The following is a 25,591-nucleotide window of genomic DNA, read 5'->3' as shown; positions in this document are numbered from 1 at the left end:
CACTCTAAGTTAATGAATTGGCCCCGAAGCCTAGAATGTGTTCATGTCTTTATGTTCGTAACGATATAATGGGAAACCTGAGAAGGTGAGAGAAACTGGGTGGGACATTCAGAAAGAGAATGGGAGGAGAAAAGAGTAAGAATATCGCATCTCAAATGAAAAAGAAAATCGATTTTGTATCTATTTTCTGCACCTTCTAACACATCATCATTGGCAAAAAGGAGAATTAAAGGTGAATAGACGTACAGACAACTCAATGAATTAAATTGTACAAAAGAACAGAGTCGACCATCCATATACCATGATTTTAGTTTAAAACGAGAAATAAAATTGAGTGAAAAAGAGTGGGATGAATGAAGATTAAAATGAGGAGTAGATATAGAGAAGTTGGAGAATCCTCAGAGGTAAAGGAAAATTGGAGACTGTAGAGCAGGGTCCCCAACCTTTTGAAGCCGTGAGCAATATTCCCATGTAAAAGGAGTTGGGGAGCAACACTAGCAGGAAAAATGTTCTTGGGGTGCCAAACAAGGGCTGTGATTGGCCATTTGGTAGCCCCCATATTGACTGCCAACCTACAAGAGGCTCTGTTTGGCAGTACATCTGGTTTTTATGCAACAAAAACATGCCTGGAATTCAACAATAATCTCCTGCTTTGAGGCCACTGGGAGCAACATCCAAGGGGTTGGACAGTAACATGTTACTCACGAGATACTGGTTGGGGATCACTGCTGTAGAGGTTAGGGAAATTGGGGAGTCCAGAAAATAAGGAAACAGATGAAAGATTAGCAAGGAATGAAACAGGAACATAATATAAGTATATATAATTGCCACATGTGCTGGAAAATCAAGATTAACCTTCTCTATCTGTCTTTCTGCGTATGTGACATTTCATCAAGGCTGGTGCTTAATTTGTGATTGCCAGTGTTTGAGCAAATTTTTGCAGAATATCGTATGTATTTCTTGGAACTCAGCAAATGGCACATTCCAACCAGATGACCACTCTAGGAACGTAGGATAGCAATAATGAGGGATTTCTAGTTATAGCTACTAGAAGCTGTTCTGTTAACAGAGCTACTATACAGCCCATGTTAAGGAATATTTATCACATACAGTATAATACATTCATCCTCAAAACATTTCCTTTTACAGACAATGTTAAAAGGAAAATCAGTCAAACTTGTTCGTCTCAGGAACCCTTGGGGACAGGTGGAATGGAATGGCTCATGGAGTGACAAGTAAGGCAACTGCTATACTTGGTATAAACAGTGGGTTGTCTTGTGTTGAGTCCATCACCATTCTACTGACATTTCACTGGTTTTCATGACATTTGTGCCAAATCCTTGTGGACTCTCACATAAGTGATATCTACCATGTACTGTACATCGCTCTGATTATAGTTATGGTAATGTCTGTTTTTAGGAAGCATCTGTGCAATACATACTGTATCTGCTATTAAGGGTAAGAATGGCTGAAATTAAATCTGCATCTCAAGGTATATTTTGGTTTTTTTTCCTCTGTAGTGCAAAGGAATGGGCTATGGTTGAAAAGTCAGAAAAGATTCGCCTCCAGCACCAGGTACATGAAGACGGCGAGTTTTGGTAAGGAATATCTTTGTGTTGGTTGCAATTGAGATGACTAGTGTAATCTACAGTATACTTAATTCTGCCTTGATTACATTAAAGGGGAACTATCGTGAAAATTAAAATGTAATAATAAATAAGCTTCATCATACTGAAATAAGAAACTTTCTAAATACAATCAATTAAATATTCTGCATTGTTTCTGAAATAATCAAGTTTATCTTCACTATTCCTCTCTCAGCATCTGTTTCTCTTCATTCTCTCTTCATGCAGCAGTTGGGTGTCAGATATTCACTGACAGTTAGATCCAATATATCTTATAGGGGGGCTCCTTTTGCCTAGAAGATGTATTAGAACTCACTCAAATAACTGATTCCAGTACAAACAAAATGTAACAAAATAACTGCCTTTTGCACAAATCCTGCATGTAGAGAGACATGATGTCTGTTGAGTTTAATAGAGTGACCTCTAATACATCTTCTAGACAAAAGGAGCCCCCCTATAAGATATATTGGATCTAAGGGGCAGATTTATCAAGGGTCGAATTTAGAGGGTTAAAAAACCCTTGAAGTAAAATCCTTTGAATTCGAATATCGAAGGAATTACTGCAAAAGCTCAAATCAAATAAAAATCGTTTGATGGAACGATAAAATCCATCGAATTGAACGATTCGAACGATTTTAAGCGATCGATCGAAGGATTTTTATTCGACCACAAAAAAACTTACAAAAGTGCTGGGGAAGGTCCCCATAGGCTAACATTGAACCTCAGTAGGTTTAAAGTGGCGAAAGTATGAAGTCGAAGTATTTTTTAAAGAGACAGTATTTCGACTATCAAATAGTCAACTAGTCGAACGATTTTTACTTTGAATCGTTCGAATCATTCGATTCGATCGAATTCGATTGAATTTGACCCACTCGATGGTCGAAGTACCCAAAAAAATACTTCGAAACTCAGAAACGGTACAGAATTTTTAATTGGTTGAATTTAGAAAGTTTTTTATTTCGGTATGCTGAAGCTTATATTACATTTTCATTTTCGTGATAGTTTACCTTTAATGATACCTAAAGGTAGAAGTGTCAACTTGGATTTTGATCCAATGGAGCAATACAGTCATTTACTTCAAAAGTAACGACAAGTTAATTGAAAATTGTTACTGAAGATCTTATGCCCTTAGGTGTTTACTTTTACCTTCTCTTTGCGTTGTCTTTGAGGTCATTTTGTATCAACATCCAACATCTTTACTGGCATAATTTATAAAAGGTTTGAGGGCCGTCATGCTTGTTCTACATTATTATATCCTTTGAGGGGTAAATCCCCCTTCCACAAGTGTTCCTGCTCTTACACTTTTACTCCTTTTCTTAAGACTGTGCTCCATTTTGTATACGTCTTCCTAGGATGTCATATGATGATTTTATGAAGAACTTTACCAAGACTGAAATCTGCAATCTGACACCAGATGCATTGGAATCGGATTCACTCCAAGTATGGACAGTGTCTGTAAATGAAGGCCGATGGGTCAGGGGCTGCTCAGCAGGAGGCTGCCGAAATTATCCAGGTAAAAAGCAAAGTGAAGAATAATAATAAGGCACATGTAGTCAGTTTACAGTCGTGGTTATGTTGTTTGCTCTGTAGGCTTCACCGTTGCATCTTGGATACATGTAATGGTGCTGGTATTAATAATACTATCAACAACCTCCCAAGGCTAATGATGCAAAACACAATTTCCAATATCTTAATATATGTATAATAAACACATTTATATAGTCTGCTCACAGTATGATTATTATAACTCATATGGAACTATAGATATATCATATCTTGCTAGCCAGTTATTCCCCAAGTTGGAGCAATGTAAAAATGAGAGCATCAAATTCTGATATTCACAAAAGCCTCCCTCCAGTTTTTATACACTTTGGCATTAGATTTGCTTTCCAGACCTCACTTTTATAAATTTAAAGTAACACTTAAGAGTCACATAAATCTGTCAGAACCACTTAGGAGAATTAGATGTTGGTGGTTATTGACTGCATTTTGCTTCTATTAATATGTCAGATTCAGAAAGTGGCAGAAACGCTGTTACTATGACTTTTTGACGTGTAAGGAATTGTTGGAAAAAAAATCTGAAATTAGAGTTAAAGGGATACTGTCATGGGAAAAATTTTTTTTTTCAAAATGAATCAGTTAATAGTGCTGCTCCAGCAGAATTCTGCACTGAAATCCATTTCTCAAAAGAGCAAACAGATTTTTTTATATTCAATTTTGAAATCTGACATGGGGCTAGACATATTGTCAATTTCCCAGCTGCCCCAAGTCATGTGACTTGTGCTCTGATAAACTTCAATCACTCTTTACTGCTGTACTGCAAGTTGGAGTGATATCACCCCCTCCCTTTCCCTCCAAGCAGCCAAACAACAGAACAATGGGAAGGTAACCAGATAGCAGCTCCCTAACACAAGATAACAGCTGCCTGGTAGATCTAAGAACAACACTCAATAGTAAAATCCAGGCCCCACTGAGACACATTCAGTTACATTAAGAAGGAAAAACAGCAGCCTGCCAGAAAGCATGTCTCTCCTCAAGTGCAGGCACAAGTCACATGACTTGGGTCAGCTGGGAAATTGACAATATGTCTAGCCCCATGTCAGATTTCAAAATTGAATATAAAAAAATCTGTTTGCTCTTCTGAGAAATGGATTTCAGTGCAGAATTCTGCTGGAGCAGCACTATTAACTGATGTGTTTTGAAAAAAACATGTTTTCCGATGACAGGATCCCTTTAAGAAGTTATGCAGTTGAAGCTGTGAATTCAGCATTAGCTGATGAACATTTAACTCCAATTTCATTCCTACTCCACTTTTGTGAATTCCATATACACTCTAGCAATAACAAGTTCCAGGCTAGTTTTAGGGCAGATTCGGGGAGATTAGGCGACAAATCTCCTCTTCTTCGGGGCGACTAATCTCCCCGAACACTTAGTTTTCCGGAGTCGCCCCAAGTTGGCTCACGTGGAAACTTTGGGCATCTTCCGAAAACGAAGCGTGCCGAGTGCCATCCCGCCGGAGATTTACATTCTAGCCGGCGGGAAGGCAGTTTGGGGAGATTAGTGGCCCCTAAAAAGAGGAGATTTGTCGCTGGAACCCCTTAGGGTACAAAGAGTCCTCAGCTGGAGGACTGTAGGCTAGGTTACAGACTTTTCTTCCCCTAGATTGGTGCCCAAGCCTTCCTGCAATACCTGGCCCCAACTTTATAGCAAAACAAATATAAATAAAATCCCTGACAAACTTAGTAGGTACTTAAGACTTTTAGAATGTGATATGGTCTCATTCACAAAAGTAGTTCAACCATAATAAAGTGCCAATGAGTCCAGTATGTCTGCCACACTTCTGCCTGTCAATGAGCAATTTTGATGATTTGTTACTACTGTAGAGGTGGTGGGCTGCAAATTTGTGATTCCTGAATTATCATGGTAGATTTTATGGCAGGGTTAAGTTATTGATCTTGACTGCTAGGAGTTAAACGGATGGAAGGCTGTACTCAGAGCTGGGACAAAGATTGCAAATTAAATTAATATGTCATGTGAAATCAAGCAGTAAAACCTTTTAACAAAAAGGAATGTAAAACTTTCAAAGAGACAGAGTATAGAAACATAAGATGCCTATATTTGAAGCATGATTTGAAAGCCTGATCAAACACATTCACATAACACTTGTGTCTTCCTAATGTTCTCAGGATTTATCTCAGCTAGTATGGCAACAAGGGACTGGCCGAAACAACTGAAATTCCAGTATATACTTTACAGTGTAAACACTGGTTTATGGACTCAACCTGGCAATATTTCAATGTAACAGTGACATATATAGTGGATAAGTTATTTGAAAGTTTGTGAAGAGATCCCATTCAAGCTTATGTCTTAGAGAATGGAATTTGAAGTATTTACCAGCATGGGTCTATGGATGGATCATGTCAGAACATTTCCTTGTTCATCAGATATAGGACGTTGGACAGAAGTATTGCAGTAGATAAAATATGTCAGCTGATTACAGCTTAAAGGTGGTCATAGACGTCTATGGCAGGAGACGCGCCAACCGATATTGGCAGAAGACTTGGATATTGGGCAGCTTGTTGATTGTGCTGTCCCGAAAATTTTGATCTGGCCCCTTTGATGGCACCCGAACATTGTCCACTGTTACTGCTGAATCATCAGATACAGGTAGAATTCTAATATTTCTGCCTGTATATCGAAACTTCAGCTCTAACAGTTAGTACTGAAAACAAACAATCTTTCCTGCTACCATTGGTCAGAGGAAAGATCATAATTGTAATTTCTATTGCCACATTTATTCAAATTATTATTAAATGTATATATTTACACAGATGTATATATAATGTTGTAGACACCTACTGGACCAACCCTCAGTATCGTCTTAAGCTTCTGGAGGAAGATGATGACCCTGCTGACAACGAGGTTGTCTGTAGCTTTGTTGTAGCTTTAATGCAGAAGAATCGTAGGAAAGATCGAAAGGCAGGAGCCAATCTTTTCACCATTGGATTTGCTATATATGAGGTAACGGAATGGCACATGATCTTTCTACATGTGATGTCACAGCATTTTATTAGAATCACAGCAAATTGTAAGGGTGTTTTTTTGCTATAAGATGCAATTTCATTCTAAAAATGTACCATATTCTTCATGTTAGATCATGTATGTAAATATTTATGTAGGTATGAAGACATGTACAACCTGGAAACCAGGGAGCTAAAAAAAATGTAAAAAAAACAAGACCTGCTTCTGCCCCATGAATGCAGCACTGTCTGTGTACTGTATAGAATAGGGCGAGGAACGTAGGTGTCCCCTGTCCGTCCATTCCGAATCCATCCCCAAACTGCAGGGTTTGAATGATATTGATGGTGATACGTGCAGGACATAGTGGTAAAGGGATACTGTCATGGGAAAAAATGTTTTTTCAAAATGAATCAGTTAATAGTGCTGCTCCAGCAGAATTCTGCACTGAAATCCATTTCTCAAAAGAGCAAACAGATTTTTTTATATTCAATTTTGAAATCTGACATGGGGCTAGACATATTGTCAATTTCCCAGCTGCCCCTGGTCATGTGACTTGTGCTCTGATAAACTTCAATCACTCTTTACTGCTGTACTGCAAGTTGGACTGATATCACCCCCTCCCTTTTCCCCCCCAGCAGCCAAATAAAAGAACAATGGGAAGGTAACCAGATAGCAGCTCCCTAACACAAGATAACAGCTGCCTGGTAGATCTAAGAACAACACTCAATAGTAAAATCCATGTCTCACTGAGACACATTCAGTTACATTGAGAAGGAAAAACAGCAGCCTGCCAGAAAGCATTTCTCTCCTAAAGTGCAGGCACAAGTCACATGACATGGGGCAGCTGGGAAATTGACAAAATGTCTAGCCCCATGTCAGATTTCAAAATTGAATATAAAAAAATCTGTTTGCTCTTTTGAGAAATGGATTTCAGTGCAGAATTCTGCTGGAGTAACACCATTAACTGATGCGTTTTGAAAAAAAACATGTTTTCTGATGACAGGATTCCTTTAAGTACAGAGCCCCTAAATAAACCCTAAGAGACATGTAGATTTGCCCTTAGTACTTTTGCACTTCTGCCCTAGGTCTTATTAAATGACCCTATATACTTTATATCTCGCTTAGGTTGTTATTGTTCTCACCTCTTTTCTTCTTGCAACTTACATTTGACAGTTGTTCCCTTTTTCACTTAAAGGTTCCAAAAGAGGTATGATGTATAAGGATGAATACTGAAGAACTGCTTGCTGATTTGTTTGTGGCTTTGTGATCCTGTTGGAACATCTTCAGTTGGGTTTGTTTGCTGTGTTACTTCTAACTTGCCGTGCATTAGTCAATAAAGGCTTTCTATAAGGGACAAGAAGACCCAAGACTAAATCCCCAAAGTGGAGGACACAAATATACAGTAACTTGTAATTAATTAATAGATCAGTAAAAATTCTGGGGGTTAGTTATCCTATTTTCTGAAAACGACTCCGACCGTTTTCATAATATTGCTCGATAGCTAAGGTTTTTTCGGAAATCCATCGCAAACTCCAATTGTTAACGGGACATTGACTTTTCCATGTTCTTGGCATGTCTGAGTTGGAGTACTTTTTTCATTGGACTTTTAACACCATCTGACTTTTATAAATCCCGAAAATATCAAGTTATTTTTTTTTCTGAAAATTTTTTTTATTTTCTCCTTTAAAAGTCCTGACTAGGAAAATTCAGAACTTAATAAATTGCTCTTCGGTATTGAAGGGGTCATCTGAATATTTTAAGAATCTCTCAAAACACAAATTTTGATCATAAACTGTTGTGGAAGAATAATTCATTTCTTTACCTATCTTTGTTACTTTTCCTGCATGTGCTTGTGTTTTAATACCTTCTATTATCTAACCCCTAAAGATAAACAGTATGTAATACAGATGTAATATTCACTTGAACATTCATAAAACTGTGAAATGATAGAACACGTAATATATTTCATGGTTTATTCCGCCTCTGTTTATTCCTGGGTCACAAAGGTGCACATAATGCTACTAACTGGATTACAGAGCTTTAGGGCAGAGACACACGGTCAGATTCGGGAAGATTTAGCCGCCCGGTGATAAATGGCCTCTTTTTGGGGGGCGATTAATCTCTCTGAACTGTCTCGCACCGAATAGAATGTAAATCGCCGGCGGGATAGCACTTGGAGCGATTCGTTTTCTGAAGACAGCCGAAGTTTTCTCATGAGGCAACTTAGAGCAACTTCGGAAAACAAAGCGCACAGCTTGTCGCTGGGCGACTGATCGCCTTGAATCTGAGCGTCTCTGCCCAAGGCTAAATGAGCTCCAGGACTTTCCTTAATAGAGTGCATAAGAGCAGAAGACATCATTTCATGGTCTTAAGCCGAACATCATACTCTTGATATTAACCACAACTAGTCTAAAATAGCCCAACACCCCCTTCTTACAGATGCACGGCAACAATCAGCACCTGCAAAAGGATTTCTTCCTCTACAATGCCTCCAAAGCCAAGTGCAAAACCTTCATCAACATGAGAGAAGTCTGCCAGCGTTTCCGATTGCCCCCGAGTGAATATGTCATTATCCCCTCTACCTATGAGCCCCACCAGGAAGGAGAGTTCATTTTGAGAGTTTTCTCTGAGAAAAGAAACATTTCAGAGTAAGTTTGTCTTTCTTTTCTGATGATATACAGCATACTACATAAATATCACATATATATAGATTTTCCATCCATATATTTTCCAGTTGGCTGATAAAGGTAAAAAGAGGAATCAGATGTATGGGATCTATTATTGAGAAACCTGTTTTACACCAATATTGTGATGCCATTTTCCACAGTGCACTATTTAAATCAGCCATTCTTCATTTTTGACAGATTTCTTTAGTAATACATTACCATATCCTTTTAACTAAGCCGTACAAATCCATGTTAATTGCAACATTTAAATTGACATTGAATTTATCCTGAGGTTCTGCAGTATTAAACTTGCAGCTGTCCCTGTTAGTGATGTGCAGGCTGACCTGAAACCCACAGTGACCCATGGGTTGACCACCAGTTGGGTGGGTTTGTGTTGAAATTTAGGTTACCATTGTGGTTTAGGGTTGGGTGTAGGTCAGACTGGGGAAATACACTCCTTTAGTGCTCCCAGAGTGACAAGATAAGACAGTGATCCCCAACCAGTAGCTCATGAGTAACTTGTTGCTCTCCAACCCCTTGGATGTTGCTCCCAGTGGCCTCAAAGCAGGAGCTTATTTTTGAATTCCAGGCTTGAAGGCAAGTTTTGGTTGTATAAAAACCAGGTGTATTGCCAAACAGAGCCTCAATGTAGGTTGATAATCCACATAGGGGCTACCAAACGGCCAATTACAGCACCCCAAGAACATTTCTCATGCTAGTGTTGCTCCCCAACTCCTTTTACTTCTGAATGTTGCTCACAGGTTCAAAAGGTTGGGGATCCCTGAGATAAGGGTATAGGTTGGGTGCGGCTCCTACAATGGTAACAATTTGCGGGCTAGGTTTGGGTGAGGGTTAAGGTTTTGCAGGTTGAGTCTTTCTTGACTCCCACATCACTAGTCCCCAGAGCCGGGCCAGACCAGCCAGGCACCCTAAGCAACCTGGCCGGTCGCTGCGCCTCCGAATGGAAGAGCGCATGCGCAAATTGCCGCTAGCATGTACAGTATGCGTGAATTGATGCTCAAGGCGCATGGAAGCGCAAATCGGCTATGAGAGAGCGACCAGACTAGGGGTAGAAGGCATGTAAGTTATGTGCCCCTAGATTTGTGCCCGAGGCACGTGACTACCCCTAGTTCTGGTCCTGCTAGTCCCTGTGACACTATCGGTGTTTATTGACATTTATTTAAGGGTCACAGGCCATTTGTAGTCAATATGGGAGGGGTATAAAAATTTAAAGTAATTATTCCTGTACATTTATTTTCTTCATTATTTCCTTCAGAGAAGTTGAAAACAAGATTGAAGCAGAAAAAACAATTGTGAGTATGACGTTGGGATTGTGAATGTATTAATATTCTCCGTTGCATCCCAGTCTGTGTCATAAGGTCTGTTCAATCATCAGAGAAAAGAGTTCAGTTATCAAAAATCCATAGTCTCTGAGTCTCATACCAAGGGGTAAAGTAGGGTTGCAACCTGTCCTGATTTCACCCGGAAAGCCCGGTTTTTGGAAGGGCTGCCCGGGGGAAAAGTTTCTGTCCAGATTTCCAAATTAGGAAATCCATACAGGACATTGAAGTGAATGACATGGCTATCCGGCAATCGCTGATCACCACATTATCAGTCCCGCCCCTGACATCATCCACCCCGCCTCCTTACTTCACCTGCCCCACCCCCCTACAGCACTGCCCCGCCCCCTGCACGTTTACTTCCAAAAAAAAAGTGGCAGCCCTAGGGTAAAGATTTGTAAGGATTGGAATAAATTGAACATTGTGATGTCATTTTTGATTGTCTTATGTTCTTGTTTTTACCCCAGAAAAAGAAAAAGAAAGCCAAGGTGGGTTCTGATTTAGTCAGGCATCCATGTGCCAATATATTGCATGTGCAATGCTTACTAAAATCTAAAAAATGTAAATAAAACCTTCCCTGGTATTTTTAATGTAGCTCAACGGAGGAATATTTACATTATAAACCTATGCATATATTTATATGGATACATAAGTACATGCAAAAAGAACTGGTGAACAGGTAGGGGCAAATTTATCAAGGGTTGAATTTTAAAAAAAAAAAACCTTCGAAATCCAAATAAAAAAAAAAAGACCAACCGGAATTTATTTTAAAAAATCAGTTTTTTTTTTGGGTGAATAGGCCGGTTTCATTCGAATTTGAATCATACTAATGGAAAAAACATTGTATTCGATTGAATTCGATTCAAAGTTTTTTATTTTTCAGAGTCCACCAATTGACTCCAGGAGGTCCCCCATAGGCTAAACCAGCAATGCGGCAGGTTTTAGATGGCGAATAGTCGAAGTCTAATTTTTAAAGAGACAGTACATTCAAATTTTCTAATGTATTTCAAATTGAATTTGGACTATTCCCTAGTCAAAGTACACAAAAAAATAGCTTGGAATTCAAATTTTGTTAATTTGAATTTTCACTTCGACCCTTGATAAATCTGCCCCTTAAAGTCTCTTCAAAACATTTAAAAAAAATTAAAATACACGTTTGCATATAAATTAATACAGATGGGAAAAGGGGGCCCAGACGACGGGGTCTGTTTCCTCTATAGCCAACAAGAACCAACCCCTTCCCCAGCCGCTCTCTTACCAGTGGTGGGGAAGCAGAGCTTAAGCTGGCACTGGGTGGAGAGTGGGTGGAGTCTGGGTGGACAGTGGGCGGAGTCAGGGTGGGAAGTGGGTGGGAGGATGGAGATTGGAGTGCACTGGGCCTCTCTGAAGATTTTTTTGCACACTCTAGATACGCCACTGATGAGAACAGTGAATACTGCTAGTGCTGAACTTTTTTTGCCTATTGTTTACATTTTTGTTGAGCTGAACAGGGCAAGCAGGAAAACTGAACCTCAATTCATGATTGACCCTTTCGAGGAAGATCAATATATTATTAGTCCACAGATAATCATCCTGCATAATGGATTGGCAATCCACCCCAAAAGGGCCAAACATGGAGTAACTTCAAACTCCCTCTTTTTCTAAAAAAACAAACAAACTAGTTATTTATTAAAGGAGAACTAGACCCTAAAGTTAAAAAACCCCTACTACCCTACATAGACTCCCCTCCCTCCTCCCCCCAGCCTAAGTGTTACCCCGGCAAATGCCCCTAATGTTTTACTTACCCCTCGGTGCAGATTCAGGCATCGGAGTTCGCGGGCATCATCTTCAGCCCCTTCGGTAATCTTCGGCATAAGACCGGCGCTTTGGCAATTTTCGTGAGTTTCAGATGTTGCAAAACAGCAAAATTGCTCCAACTGCCCATGGGCCGCAATGCCGGTCTCATTCTGAAGATTTCCGAAGAGAAGAAGATGTCGCCTGTGAACTCCGATGCCTGAATCAGCACCGAAGGGTAAGTAAAACATTAACGACATTTGCCCGGGGTAACACTTAGACTGGGGGGAGTAGGGTAGAGGGGTAGGGTTTTTGTTGCCCCAAATACAAGAATAGAAAACCACCCATTGATCACTCATTGCCTGCACTGGATAGCATTAATGTAAGTTCTTGAGGGGAAGCAAAGTTTTTCTTTTTTTACCATCTCTAGATTTAATTTGTCATTTAATTTAATGATGCAAGTTGTGTTACTGATTTCTGCATCTGAAAATGTACATTACTTAATATGTAGTGATGGGCGAATTCACGAATTTGCAAAACGGCACCGGCGTCTCGTTTTTTTCTGAAATTTTTTTGACGCCAGCGAATTTTCAAGGGCGTTTCGTGAATTTTTTTGCCCGCGGCGAATCTCGCAAATTCGCCGTGAATTTGCGCCTGGTGAATAAATTGGTCCATCACTATTAATATGAGCTTAGTGATGTGAAAGGCACCTTTATGTTAGGCTACCGATTCAGCCACTGTTTTTAGCTGTAGTAATGGAAAATGTCTTTGGTAAAAAGCATCTGTTATCTTGCCTTTCTCTTGTATTGCTCCCAGATTGGAGATGTTCTCTCATATCAAATTTTGATCCAGATATATACTTCAGTTTTGTGCATGATCCATTACCATTTTGCATGGTTATTTCCATTTGAGTCCTGTGAATAATTGTTTGGTTTCTATCTGCGTCACGCTTCAACCTGACCATTAAAATTTGGGGTCTCTTTGTATGTTGGGCAAGCATACATTCATATTACATTCACTTGCACAGATGAGGTTAGAGTTCATCCACTGACTCCCCAGAAACATGGTCTGAATAGCAACGTAAGGTCCTTAGCAATGTGCTGTTGCATGGGGATAAGAGTTAAAATGTAAGTTTTTTTAATTACGGATGATGGAATGAATAATTTACTCTAGACTATGTGACGGTTTTACTAAATATTGTTGTCATTGGAAGGTCCCATGGACTCAAAAACGGTGTAAAAGATACATCTAAAATTATTTGGTGGATTATTATACAGACTTCCAAATCTGTACTGTCTAGGTTACCTTCCAAAATATTATTATTAAAATATAGCGCGAATTCCCTCTGTAATGACTAATCCCGTGCATGATGCATTATGCCATTTCTTTCTGGGCTGGCAGCTGTTGCATGGACGTTGTTCCCGAATGGTTGGCTTGGTTCAAGTTACCCCCATCCATTTTATAACCACTCGTTCTTTCCCTCTTACACTTCTCCTTCCGTATCCAGCCTATCATCTTTGTGTCGGACAGATCAAACAGCAATAAGGAGTTGACCGTGGATGGCGCAACTGATGAAGATCAGAAAAAAATGAACGCAGATCAAAAAGATAAGGTCTTTGTGCCTTTTTGTTGTTTTGATAAGAAGAGCTGTTATTTCTGGACCGGCTGTTGGTGAAGTGATTAGGGACTTTGTCTTGACAAATGACCTTGTCTGAGGCTTATTTGTGACATATACAAGTCGTTCTGTACTTTGTCACTTGTTTTACGTCTTAAAAGTTCTTATATTCCTTGGGTCTTTGCATGTTTTGATGGTCAAGATGGTCTGATCGTAGAGGTTTGAGCGAGTACCAACCTTTTACCATATTGTCTAAGATAGAGTTGGCCTTGATGGGACTCAACTTTATCAAACTCAACTGCATACCCCTGGTCAACCTTGTGTCTCTTAATTTTAAAAAAAATATCTAATTTGTGTTTCTTCACTTCAAACTTGAACCATTTCTTCCATTAACTGAATTCAGAAAAATATTGTAATTCTTTGAATAAGAAGTAATCGCTTATAAAACTCTTTACGATATTTACTTTTATCATTTTTTTCCAAGAAAATACTGAGGATGCTGAAGTGTATTCAAAAGCCTTAGAACACTGAACTCCGTCTCCTTGAAATGTCTTGTGTTACAATGTGGAGCAAAGTTCTCGAAATGGAAATTTTCCAGCATTTATTAATTTTTAGAGCAAAGGCATTTATTTGATATCAATGTTTTAACATTTAGGGGCAGAATTATCAAGGGTCGAATTTCAAATTAAAAATTACTTTGAAATTCGACCATCGAATTGAAATACCTTGAATTCGAATATCGAATTCGAACTTTTTTCATTGAATTTGGCTATTCTGCGGTCGAAGGTCCCCATAGGCTAACATAGCACTTCGGCGAGTTTAATTTGAAGTCGAAGTTTTTTTAAAGAGATAGTACTTCGATTATCGAATGATCGAATATTCAAACTATTTTTACTTGAAGTCGTAGCATCCTATTTGATGGTCGAAAATTAATTTTGTTACTTCGAAAATTCCCTCTAATTCACTTTGACCCTTGATAAATCTGCCCCTACGTGTAATTGAACAGTTTTTATAAAATAGGTATTTAATTTGCTATTTTTTTATTTTTTAAAATAATACTTTTCAGCTAAATGCATTGCTGGATTCTTGACTTGCCACCTTTTCTTGAAAAAATTAGCGGCCTTCTAATATTTATATCTTTTTCCCTATTATTAACATTTGCATCAAATATAAATTTCACCTGCCAGGCGGCAACTATCCCTGACACAAAATTACCAGCATGAAGATGTGTCAAATCTGTGATAAGATAAAGATACTAAAAACCTTAACTGCAGAACCCATGACCGTCCGAATTCTATTCCTCCCATTTGTTCATGGAAAGAGGCAAACGTGAGCTTTACTAGAAGATTTACTACAGTTTCAGTAATTATATTTTGGTATCAATGGACACGAGGTGATTCATTTACTGGTTTGGGGTCACCAAGAGACAGTACTGAGATTTTGCCCATGGTTTGTTGTATGCACTAAACACCGGTTATATCCCGAACCAAACCTGAGCCTTAATTTTCATATGGAGGTGACACACCTCCTGCACAATGCCTACTTCCTGTTACAGCCCCTGCACAATGCCTACTTCCTGTTACAGTCCCTGCACAATGCCTACTTTATGTTAAAGCCCCTGCACAATGCCTACTTCCTGTTACAGCCCCTGCACAATGCCTACTTCCTGTTACAGCCCCTGCACAATACCTACTGCCTGTTACAGCCCCTGCACAATGCCTAGTTCCTGTTACAGCCCCTGCACAATGCCTACTTCCTGTTACAGTCCCTGCACAATGCCTACTTTATGTTACAGCCCCTGCACAATGCCTACTTCCTGTTACAGTCCCTGCACAATGCCTACTTCCTGTTACAGCGCCTGCACAATGCCTACTTCCTGTTACAGTCCCTGCACAATGCCTACTTTATGTTACAGCCCCTGCACAATGCCTACTTCCTGTTACAGCCCCTGCACAATGCCTACTTCCTGTTACAGCCCCTGCACAATGCCTACTTCCTGTTACAGCCCCTGCACAATGCCTACTATCTGTTATAGCCCCTGCACAATTCCTTTTCCTGTTACAGACCCTGCACAATGTTTACTTCCTGTTACAGTCCCTGCCTAATGCCTACTTCCTGTTACAACCCCCACACATTTCCTGTTACAACCCCTGACAAGGCTTCCATAGCTCCACAACACTGGTAGGCACTACTGTACCTAAGAACCTGAAGGAATTTACAAGAAAATAATAAATAACTTTGAATGAAATTGTTACAATAATAAACCCTAGTTTTTTCTTCTAAAAATGTAGCTTTAGTTATAAAAACAAAGTCTGTAGGGGGATTCCTCAGTTTGCTGTGAATCTAAACAAAGCTGATCAGTTAACGATTGTCATTTATTTTTTTACTTCTGTTTTAGACCGCTGTTACTACAGACACCGAGACAGAGGAAGAAAAGCAGTTTAGGAATATCTTCCAACAAATTGCAGGGGATGTAAGTAACAATATTTCACAGCCAAATGGCGTTTGATATTTAATAAGTTCAGTCCAATATTTAAATGATGATGATGATGATGATAGCGCTATTCATTATTATATGCAGTGCTCTATTGGACTAGGATATAACATGACTCAAGCCATAGGAACTGAAAGAACAGGAGCTGAGAGAGATATTAAAGGAACAGTTCAGTGTAAAAATAAAAACTAGGTAAATAGACAGTCTGTCTGTGCAAAATAAAAACTTTATCTAATATAGTTAATTAGCCAAAAATGTAATGTATAAAGGCTGGAGTGAGTGGATGTGTAACACAATAGCCAGATCAGCCTTTATAGATGACATTTTTGGCAAACTTATAGGGATGAGCAAAATATTTTGCTGCAATAAAACCCCCCCTAGACTATATTAATATAATGTTAAAAAAAATGGTCTGTGAAAAAAAGTTCATTGACATCGTATTTAGTGAATTATTTACCGTTTCACAAATCTAAAATGGGTCAGGTTAACCCATATGTTCTACTATAACTACTAACTATATTAGAATTTTTTATATTTTATTTTGCACAGCCTGTCTAGTGATTAATTTTTACACTGAACTGTTCCTTTAAGCATTTTATCCCCTTTTTTCCAGAATTTTCGCTCCAGTTCCACGAAATTTGCAAAACATGAATTTTGCCGCCCGCATCAATTCTGGCGCTCACGTCAATTATGCCTCTGGTGTTAAAGTCAATGGGTGTCCGAATAATGTTGACGCGTGACGGTTTTGACGCGAGCAACTTTTCCTTTTTACATAGCGTATTCTAGAGAAAGGAATAATCAGAGGGACAAAAGAGGAGGTGGTCATATCCGGCAGTATGGGCAGGAATAAGAGAAGTACATCAACTTTTAAAAAACAAAAGTAACAGATTAAGCAAAGATCCAATTTTCTTTTATTGCTCAAAAGGGCATACGACAAATATTTAAGGTTTACAAAATACCTTCTCTTTCACTAATTAGGACATGGAAATTAGCGCTGATGAGCTTCAAAGTGTCCTGAACAATGTCGTTAACAAACGTAAGTATTTTTTCTTCCTGTAATAATGTAGAGAGGCGTCCCTTTCATTAAAGCGAATGTTCATTGGAAGCATTGCTATTTGCTGTAGATGAGGATAAGAGTGATGAACATTAAACTGGGAGCGAATAACCAGCCTTCTCTACACTAGAGCCTTTAAACATTTAGGGGGTTATTTATCAAGGGTTGAATTTCGAAGTTATGTGCTACGAAATTCAAGCGTACTCACAACTCAAATAGGGGGTTATTTAACGTCTATCTAACGTCTAACATTGGATCGGATAAGAATGATCTAAAAATTCAAATCGAATTCGAAACTGATTGGAATTGAGGTTTTCCTCCAAAAAAAACCTCAAATGTCAGGAAGGTAATTAACACTCAATCTCACATTCAAATTCGAGTTGCTTGTTTTAAATTCAAAATTGGAGTTTTGACCAAAAAAATTCGAAAATTCGAACCTTAGTAAATCTTACTGTTAGAAAACATTTAATCACTTTTATTGGAAGGCTAAGTCACTCTTAAGGTGGCCATAGACGCAAAGATCCGCTCGTTTGGCGACATCACCAAACGAGCGGATGTTTCCCCGATATGCCATTAACGAGCACGGCTATATCGGGGGTAATCTGAACGTTAGGCCGAAAGATCCGATTACGATGCGCAATGGGCTCCGGCAGGATCCGCCGGACGAAAGATGTCGGCGCTCTCCACACACGATCCGAAAATCATACGAATCATCGATTCGTACAATAGGATCTGTGCGTCTATGGCCAGCTTTAATAAATCCTTAATAATTCCCATCTGTACAGAAAGTTTGCTTATCAGTTGCCTGTAACTACATTACATTATCATCATGGAATTTCTTAATTCAAGAGCAAGAGAACTGATCAGAAGGATTTGATTATAATCCATTTTTGCTCCACTTTTGTTCAGATAAAACCCTGAAATCCAGTGGATTCACCCTAGAATCATGTCGCAGTATGATTGCGCTTATGGATGTATCCTTTTAATATCTAATATAATGATACTGGAAACCAGCAGAATGACCATAGTAGCTCACAATCTCTTACTTTGCAGGAATTTTGACATATTCATCCTTGCAAATGTTCTGGGTTTTCTAGTACAGGTATGGGACCTATTATCCAGAATACTTGAGACCTATAATGGATCTTTCTGTAATTTGGATCTTCATACCTTAAGTCTACTAGAAAATCATATAAACATTAAATAAACCCATTAAGATGGTCTAGTTTCCAATAAGGATTAATTATATCCTAGTTGGGATCAGGTACAAGATACTGTTTTATTATTGCACATGGATTATTAGGAGTGAAGATCTTGCCCGGGTATTGGTATATAATGAATAAGCTGGTGGTGAAATAACCATCCTAAAGTAAGTCGGTTAGGAGCTACAAAATAGCCAATGTCTGCTTGAAAAGAGAACAGTATAGTTGAACCTCCCTTCACTTGCCTTTGCTAAGGTCAAAAAAGTGAGTTTTGGCAGCCAACTGCCACATTCCCATCCTTCCAATTAGTCTCCCCCACCCATTCCCATTTAGCATGAGTTATAAGGACCTGCCTATAGAAACGAAACATCTGCTACATTTCACACACGTGTAACACACTCTCATATGGGCCTTTGAGAAGGCTTGTGTTTCACGCACTGAATGAGTCGGACCTCATGCTAAGGCAGGATCTTCCCTCCTAATTCCCTAGTTTATGGATGATTTTTCTTCTCTGTATAATTCTAAGTCCATGTCCATTTCGCTTGACACTTTGAGGTTTTCTCTATTTTCAATAAAGGTAACGGAGTACCGTATATACTTGAGTATAAGCCGTCCCGAGTATAAGCCGAGGTACCTAATTTTACCTCCACAAACTGGGAAAGCTTATTGACTCGAGTATAAGCCGAGTATAAGCCGAGGGTGAGAAATACAGCAGCTTCTGGTAAGTTTCAATCAAAAAATTGAGGGTTTCTGCTCCCATCGGAGGTGCCGGCGTCTTGTTTTTGGATGCCGGCGACCATTCTTGGACACTGGCGAATATTCTTGGAGACTATTCTTGGACGCCGGCGACTATTCTTGGACGCCGGCGACTATTCTTAGACGCCGGCAACTATTCTTAGACGCCGGCGACCGTTTTTGCGATTGACCCGAGTATAAGCCGAGGTAGAGTTTTTCAGCATATTTTGGGGGCTGAAAAACTCGGCTTATACTCGAGTATATACGGTATATCTGCCTATGGCAATTCATTATGGTAGACTAAGGTGGTGCAACGTTTTTACTTTTCTATGGCAGATCCCCAATAGCACCTTTAATAAGACCACCTTTAATAACACACAACCCTCCTGTTCTGGATGCTGAGTAACCTCAGTTGTTTTTTTCTGATCTGACTCCTAATTCTGTTTCAATAAAGCATGGCCTCTGCTCTCTTGCAAACTCTACTCACTGTGGTTGAGTAATGTTGAGAGAATGAGAGTTTTATTTCTAGATATTCTTATAGTATGTGCTCCAAGGACATGTTACGTTCTGCACACGGCGCTGTTGTGTTGTCCACCCTTAGCTAAAACTTCTTACAGACCGATGGCTGCGGGAGGCTCAACCTGCAGGAATTCTATCACCTTTGGCAAAAGATCAAACAATGGCAGGTAATACATGTATCTGTTATATGATTTAGTCTCAATTGCAATTCAACATCTTGTATCCGTTATGTGTAAGCCATATTATATTCTTAGCAGATGATTATATTTACAAAAATATATATTTTCCTGCATTGTAGAAAATCTTCCTGCGTTTGGATTCCGACCAGTCGGGGACCATCAGTAGCTTTGAGATGCGCAATGCCATCAATGAAGCTGGTAACGTTTCCTACCACTGTTTTTTGTTTTTGGTAGAAATCATAATTCTGTGTGTAAATAATTTACTAGTAGGTGCAGTAGAGTTATAGAAATCCAACAGTCATGACTTGCTGCTAATTCAGTGTAATTGAATTATTCATTGAGGCTTGTGTCAAATAATATCAGTGTGGAGTTCAAGACCTTTTGAAGAAGAAGAAAATGTTGTGCTGCTGGTTATAGTTCATTTCTCTCTGAGAATTTGAATAAAATGGGTCGTTCCAGACATTGTTCAGAAGAACAGCGTACTTTGATTGAAAAGTTAATTGGAGAGGGGAAACATATAAAGAAGTGCAGAAAGTGAGAGGCTGCTCAGCTAAAATCATCTCAAATGCTTTAAAATGGCACCAAAACCTGAAAGATGTGAAAGAAAACAGAAAACTAACATTCAAATGGATAGAAGAATAGCCAAAATGGCAAAGACTCAGCCAACGATCAGCTCCAGGAAGATCAGAGAAGGAGTAAAGTGACCTGTGATACCATTACAATTAGAAGACTATGTGAAGCCAAGTTATCGGCAAGAAGCCCCCCGCAAAGTCCCATTGTTGAAAAAAAGACGTGCTGAAGAGCTTACAATTTGCCCAAGAACACATTGACTGGCCTAAAGAGAAATGGCGCAACATTTTGTGGACTGATGAAAGCAAAATTGTTCTTTTTGGGTCTAGGGGCCACAGACAGTTTCTCAGACGACCCCCAAACACTGAATTCAAACCACAGTAATGAAGTGAAGAGAGTGAAGCCGGTGGCACAAGTATCATGATATGGGGATGTTTCTCATACTGTGGTGTTGGGTCTGTTTATCACATACCAGGGATCATGGATCAGTTTCAATACATCAAATACTTGAAGAGATCATGTTGCCTTATGCCCAAGAGGAAATGTCCTTGAAATGGTGTTACAACAAGACAACGACCCCAAACTCACCAGTAAATGAGCAACATCTTGGTTCCAGACCAACAAGATTGATATTATGGAGTGACCAGCCCAATCCCTTGACCTTAATCCAATAGAAAACTTGTGTTTGTGAGACAAAAGCAAGAAATGCAGAAGAATTGTGGAATGTAACAGGTTGTTGGAAGTTGGGGGACTCCATGTAACACAGATGTGCAGCAGTTCTCAGAAACACTGATTATTATACAACTAAATATTAGTTCAGTCATTCAAAGGAAAGCAACATCTTGAAATATTTTTCAGTTTATACAGTGAATGAGTTTATATAGAAGATGCAGACACTGCTATATTTTGGAACAGCCTAATATTCCCTTTAATTCACTTTCTGTAAAGGAATAACACAAATTTGATACATTTGTTTTCATGTTTTGATTTGGAATAGAATGTGCAGTGTTCCCAATGCATTTGTGTGTATGGAAATAAAAGCTATTAAGGATTTTGATCGTTAAACAGACTACTATTCTGAACACAACTCTGTGTGTGTGTGTGTGTGTATATATATATATATATATTTAAAAAAACAACTGTTATTCCTTTATTTGCTTTAGGGAGGATAGGCTTGCCTATGAACTAGCCTAGCTGTGTAAACAAACTTATCCTAATTTTAATAATATAAAAAACGAGTGGCCTATATAAAAACGTACCTCTATTTCAGACTTGTTCCTTATTTAGCTAATCGCCCCCTTTCACGTTTCCTCTCTAGGTTTCCACCTGAACAATCAGCTGTATGATATTATCACAATGCGCTATGCCAATAAGAGAATGGACATCAACTTTGACAGTTTCATCTGCTGCTTTGTGCGTCTGGAAGGAATGTTCCGTAAGTTGCTTTGTCCAGACATTTTACTGTCCAGAATACAACGCCACGTGTTATTAGTTTATCTCCTTTAGTTTATCTCCAAAGGCAGAATTATCTGCAGCCCTTGGGTTTAACGACTGGACTACATGGACGTTTTTGTCGCTAAACGACCGGACTACATGGACGTTTTTGTCGCTAAACGACCGGACTACATGGACGTTTTTGGCGCTAAACGACTGGACTACATGGACGTTTTTGGCGCAATCTGACTATCGGATGCAGGCGCAGCGTGCATCGTCTGCATCAGACAGTCATGTTGGATCAATGCTGCGACTTCATTGACATTTCTACCTATCTTACCTTAATTCTGTCGCATTCGACTTGTCAAGGTCCATGTAGTCCTACCCTAACTATATGACATGTATAATAGGGAGCTGCTAGCGGTACTAATGAACTCGTTATCTAGGCGTGTAACATAGACACCGAGGTACCACAATCAATGACATATATAGTAGTTCATCTATAATGCGTAACTGCAGCACGTGTACATACAGACACATATTGGAAAAGTGCATTATTACCTGGTGTTTGGCGACATTCATCGTTTTCCATTGCTTTTAACAGGGGCATTCCATGCATTTGACAAAGATGGAGATGGTATCATTAAGCTGAATGTGCTGGAGGTAATATATCATATATTTCATATTTGATTCTTAGTGACAGGGAGAGAGGCTACACAATAAGCCTGAGAGATACAGGACAAAGGAATGGATACTGAGTCATAGATAAGACAATCCTGTAACATTGAGTAAAGTCAATGTACTTCAGATTTTTTTGTGTCTAAACTCACAAATTAGAATTTAACTTGAATGTGAGATTTATCACATCTCGACCATGGAAACAGTTCTCATTTGAATATCTGCCATCTAAAACCTGCCGAATTCATTGGCAGAGGTCCGTTGACCCATTTGAAGATGTCGATATCCTTCCTGACATTCGAGTTTTTTTCGGAGAAAAACTCGAATCGAGTTTCATTGAAATTCGATTTGAGTTTGTGAGTCAGTAACATTTGTTTGAATTTTAGACGTTCGAGTTTTTGCTTAAGCATGATAACGGTCGAGTCTTGAGTACCTTCGAATTTATTAGAGTAAAAAAAAAATTCACAAATATGAAATTCAACCTTTGATAAATCTGCCTCACAGTGAATTACACCACAACTTGTGCACAATTTACACACGCAGATGATAATGTATACCCTCTTTGTTACAGTGCAAGTTCCTTATGTGCATATTTGCTTGCATTATTTTCCATCTAAAACCTCTGTTCAATTGATTACCTGTAAGAAAACTGAATGTATAAGTGCCCTGAGCACCTCCTCAAGGTCTGTGCCTTGTACTTTCCACTTGACGGAGGCAAAAACAGCCAAAATGAAGTACCTCACTTCTTGTCTAACCCTCAAACACATCCATACCTGTAACCCTCAGCTACTATGCAACTGTCCATGAACTTAAAGGGATACTGTCATGGGAAAAAAAATAATTTTCAAAACAAATCAGTTAATAGTGCTGCTCCAGCAGAATTCTGTACTGAAATCCATTTCTCAAAAGAGCAAACAGATTTTTTTATATTCAATTTTGAAATCTGACATGGGGCTAGACACATTGTCAATTTCCCAGCTGCCCCTGGTCATGTGACTTGTGCTCTGATAAACTTCAATCACTCTTTACTGCTGTACTGCAAGTTGGAGTGATATCACCCCCCCCCTTTCCCCCCCCAGCAGCCAAACAAAAGAACAATGGGAAGGTAACCAGATAACAGCTCCCTAACACAAGATAACAGCTGCCTGGTAGATCTAAGAACAACACTCAATAGTAAAATCCAGGTCCCACTGAGACAGATTCAGTTACATTGAGTAGGAGAAACAGCAGCCTGCCAGAAAGCATTTCTCTCCTAAAGTGCAGGCACAAGTCACCTGACCAGGGGCAGATGGGAAATTGACAAAATGTCTAGCCCCATGTCAGATTTCAAAATTGAATATAAAAAAATCTGTTTGCTCTTTTGAGAAATGGATTTCAGCGCAGAATTCTGCTGGAGTATCACTATTAACTGATGCGTTTTGAAAAAAACATGTTTTCCGATGACAGGATCCCTTTAATGTCAAACAGGCCACTGATTCATCCCCATAAATGGGCCAGTTAGCTGCCAGCTAGGTCACAAATGGCCGACAATAACAACAAGAGTATGGCAAGCTTGACACTATGAAGCCATGCAGTATGTATACAAAGCAGCTGCTGATTTGTCTCTTTGGTATACAAATATGGCACCTGTTATCCAGAATGGTTGGGACCTAAGGTTTTCCGGATAATGGATCTTTCTGTAATTTGGATCTTCATCTTTAAAGTCTACTAGAAAATCATATAAACATTAAAGCCAATAAACTGGTTTTGCTTCCAATTAGGATTAATTATATCTTAGTTGGGATCAAGTACAAGCTACTGTTTTATATTATTACACAGAAAAAGGAAATCATTTATGTGAATTATTTGGACAAAATAGAGTCTATGGGAGACGGCCTTTCTGTAATTCGGAGCTTTCTGGATAACAGGTTTCCAGATAACGGATCCAATACCTGCAACAATGTATTCCTTATGCAAAATATAGTGGTACTAAATAACAAAATGTTTTGTATACACAGTTAAGTTGTAGTCCTTTGTGTGTGTCTCAAAAATGGATGGTTTACAGAATGTTTGACATTATCTTTCCAGTGGCTGCAGCTTACCATGTATGCTTAGAAGGCCTGAACTCCACCTCTCTGCTCCTGGTTAGGATCTTCTCTCAAGGTTCTGCGTAGGAAAGTCTCTCAGGATCTCTGTTGGACGGAGCTTGTCACATTTACCTCACGATACAGTCTAAAGTTTTCATTGCCTTACCCTAAAACTGTGTTCAGCTTAAAAGCATCGAGAAAATGACTGGGGCCCTCGTTTCCTTTATAGTATCTGTAAAAATAAGTCTATAGATATATATACCGTATATACTCGAGTATAAGCCGAGTTTTTCAGCCCCCAAAATATGCTGAAAAATGCTACCTCGGCTTATACTCGGGTCAAGAGCAAAAACGGTCGCCGGCGTCTAAGAATAGTCGCCGGCGCCCAAGAATAGTCGCCGGCGCCCAAGAATAGTAGCCGGCGTCCAAGAATAGTAGCCGGCGTCCAAGAATAGTAGCCGGCGTCCAAGAATAGTCTCCAAGAATATTCTCCGGCGTCCAAGAATGGTCGCCGGCATCCAAAAACGAGACGCCGGCACCTCCAATGGCAGCAGAAACCCTCAATTTTTTGATCGAAACTTACCAGAAGCTGCTGCATTTCTCACCCTAGGCTTATACTCGAGTCAATAAGCTTTCCCAGTTTTTGGAGGTGAAATTAGGTACCTCGGCTTATACTCGGGACGGCTTATACTCGAGTATATACGGTAGTTCTCCAACATAAACCTTGTTTAAAACAACATCTCGGCATGGGCTATATGTTTGTGAAGATTCTCCTCCATCCAGGTCATGGTATATCTGTAGAAATAAGTCAAATCAACTGGACTTGCTGTGTTTTTTAATTTGAAGACATTTCACCAGTCATCCAACTGGCTTTCTCAATTTAGAATGACTTGGTTATTCTGAATTAAGAAAGCCAGTTGGATGACTGGTGAAACGTCATCAAGTTAAAAAAAAACAAAACAGCAAATCCAGTTGTTTTGACTTATTTCTACAGATATACCATGACCTGGATGGATGAGAATCTTCACAAACGTATTTCCCATATAGTCCATGCCAAGGATTATGTTAGAGAACTATATATATCTATAGAGCTTGATTTATTTTGAAAGCAATGCTGTTT

At 39.2% G+C, this 25,591-nt stretch overlaps 1 protein-coding gene across 6 annotated transcripts in view; it reads left to right on the top strand.

Annotated features, from left to right (window-relative positions):
• LOC108700461 (calpain-3) overlaps positions 1-24,676 on the top strand; it is a 53,289-nt gene extending 28,613 nt beyond the window's left edge. For 2 of the 6 annotated variants that reach the window (XM_041574840.1, XM_041574837.1), the window contains 17 exons: positions 1,150-1,235; positions 1,521-1,598; positions 2,978-3,138; positions 5,977-6,146; positions 7,342-7,353; positions 8,586-8,794; positions 10,089-10,125; positions 10,620-10,640; positions 13,433-13,537; positions 15,939-16,013; positions 17,013-17,070; positions 17,998-18,062; positions 19,643-19,711; positions 19,843-19,921; positions 21,612-21,728; positions 22,332-22,390; positions 24,473-24,676. In XM_041574840.1, the coding sequence (XP_041430774.1) occupies positions 1,150-1,235; positions 1,521-1,598; positions 2,978-3,138; positions 5,977-6,146; positions 7,342-7,353; positions 8,586-8,794; positions 10,089-10,125; positions 10,620-10,640; positions 13,433-13,537; positions 15,939-16,013; positions 17,013-17,070; positions 17,998-18,062; positions 19,643-19,711; positions 19,843-19,921; positions 21,612-21,728; positions 22,332-22,390; positions 24,473-24,499 (1,428 nt within the window). In that variant the 3' untranslated portion in view covers positions 24,500-24,676. Of the gene's footprint in view, positions 1-1,149; positions 1,236-1,520; positions 1,599-2,977; positions 3,139-5,976; positions 6,147-7,341; positions 7,354-8,585; positions 8,795-10,088; positions 10,126-10,619; positions 10,641-13,432; positions 13,538-15,682; positions 15,722-15,938; positions 16,014-17,012; positions 17,071-17,997; positions 18,063-19,642; positions 19,712-19,842; positions 19,922-21,611; positions 21,729-22,331; positions 22,391-24,472 lie in introns of those variants that run through there. The other 4 variants (XM_041574841.1, XM_041574839.1, XM_041574838.1 and 1 more) reach the window with 3 other exon arrangements.
• Positions 24,677-25,591: the final 915 nt, after the last annotated feature.

Source organism: Xenopus laevis, chromosome 8S (assembly GCF_017654675.1).
Source record: "Xenopus laevis strain J_2021 chromosome 8S, Xenopus_laevis_v10.1, whole genome shotgun sequence".
Taxonomy (NCBI): domain Eukaryota; kingdom Metazoa; phylum Chordata; class Amphibia; order Anura; family Pipidae; genus Xenopus; species Xenopus laevis.
Note: the sequence above shows the minus strand (reverse complement) of the source record. Positions and strands in the feature narration are given on the sequence as shown.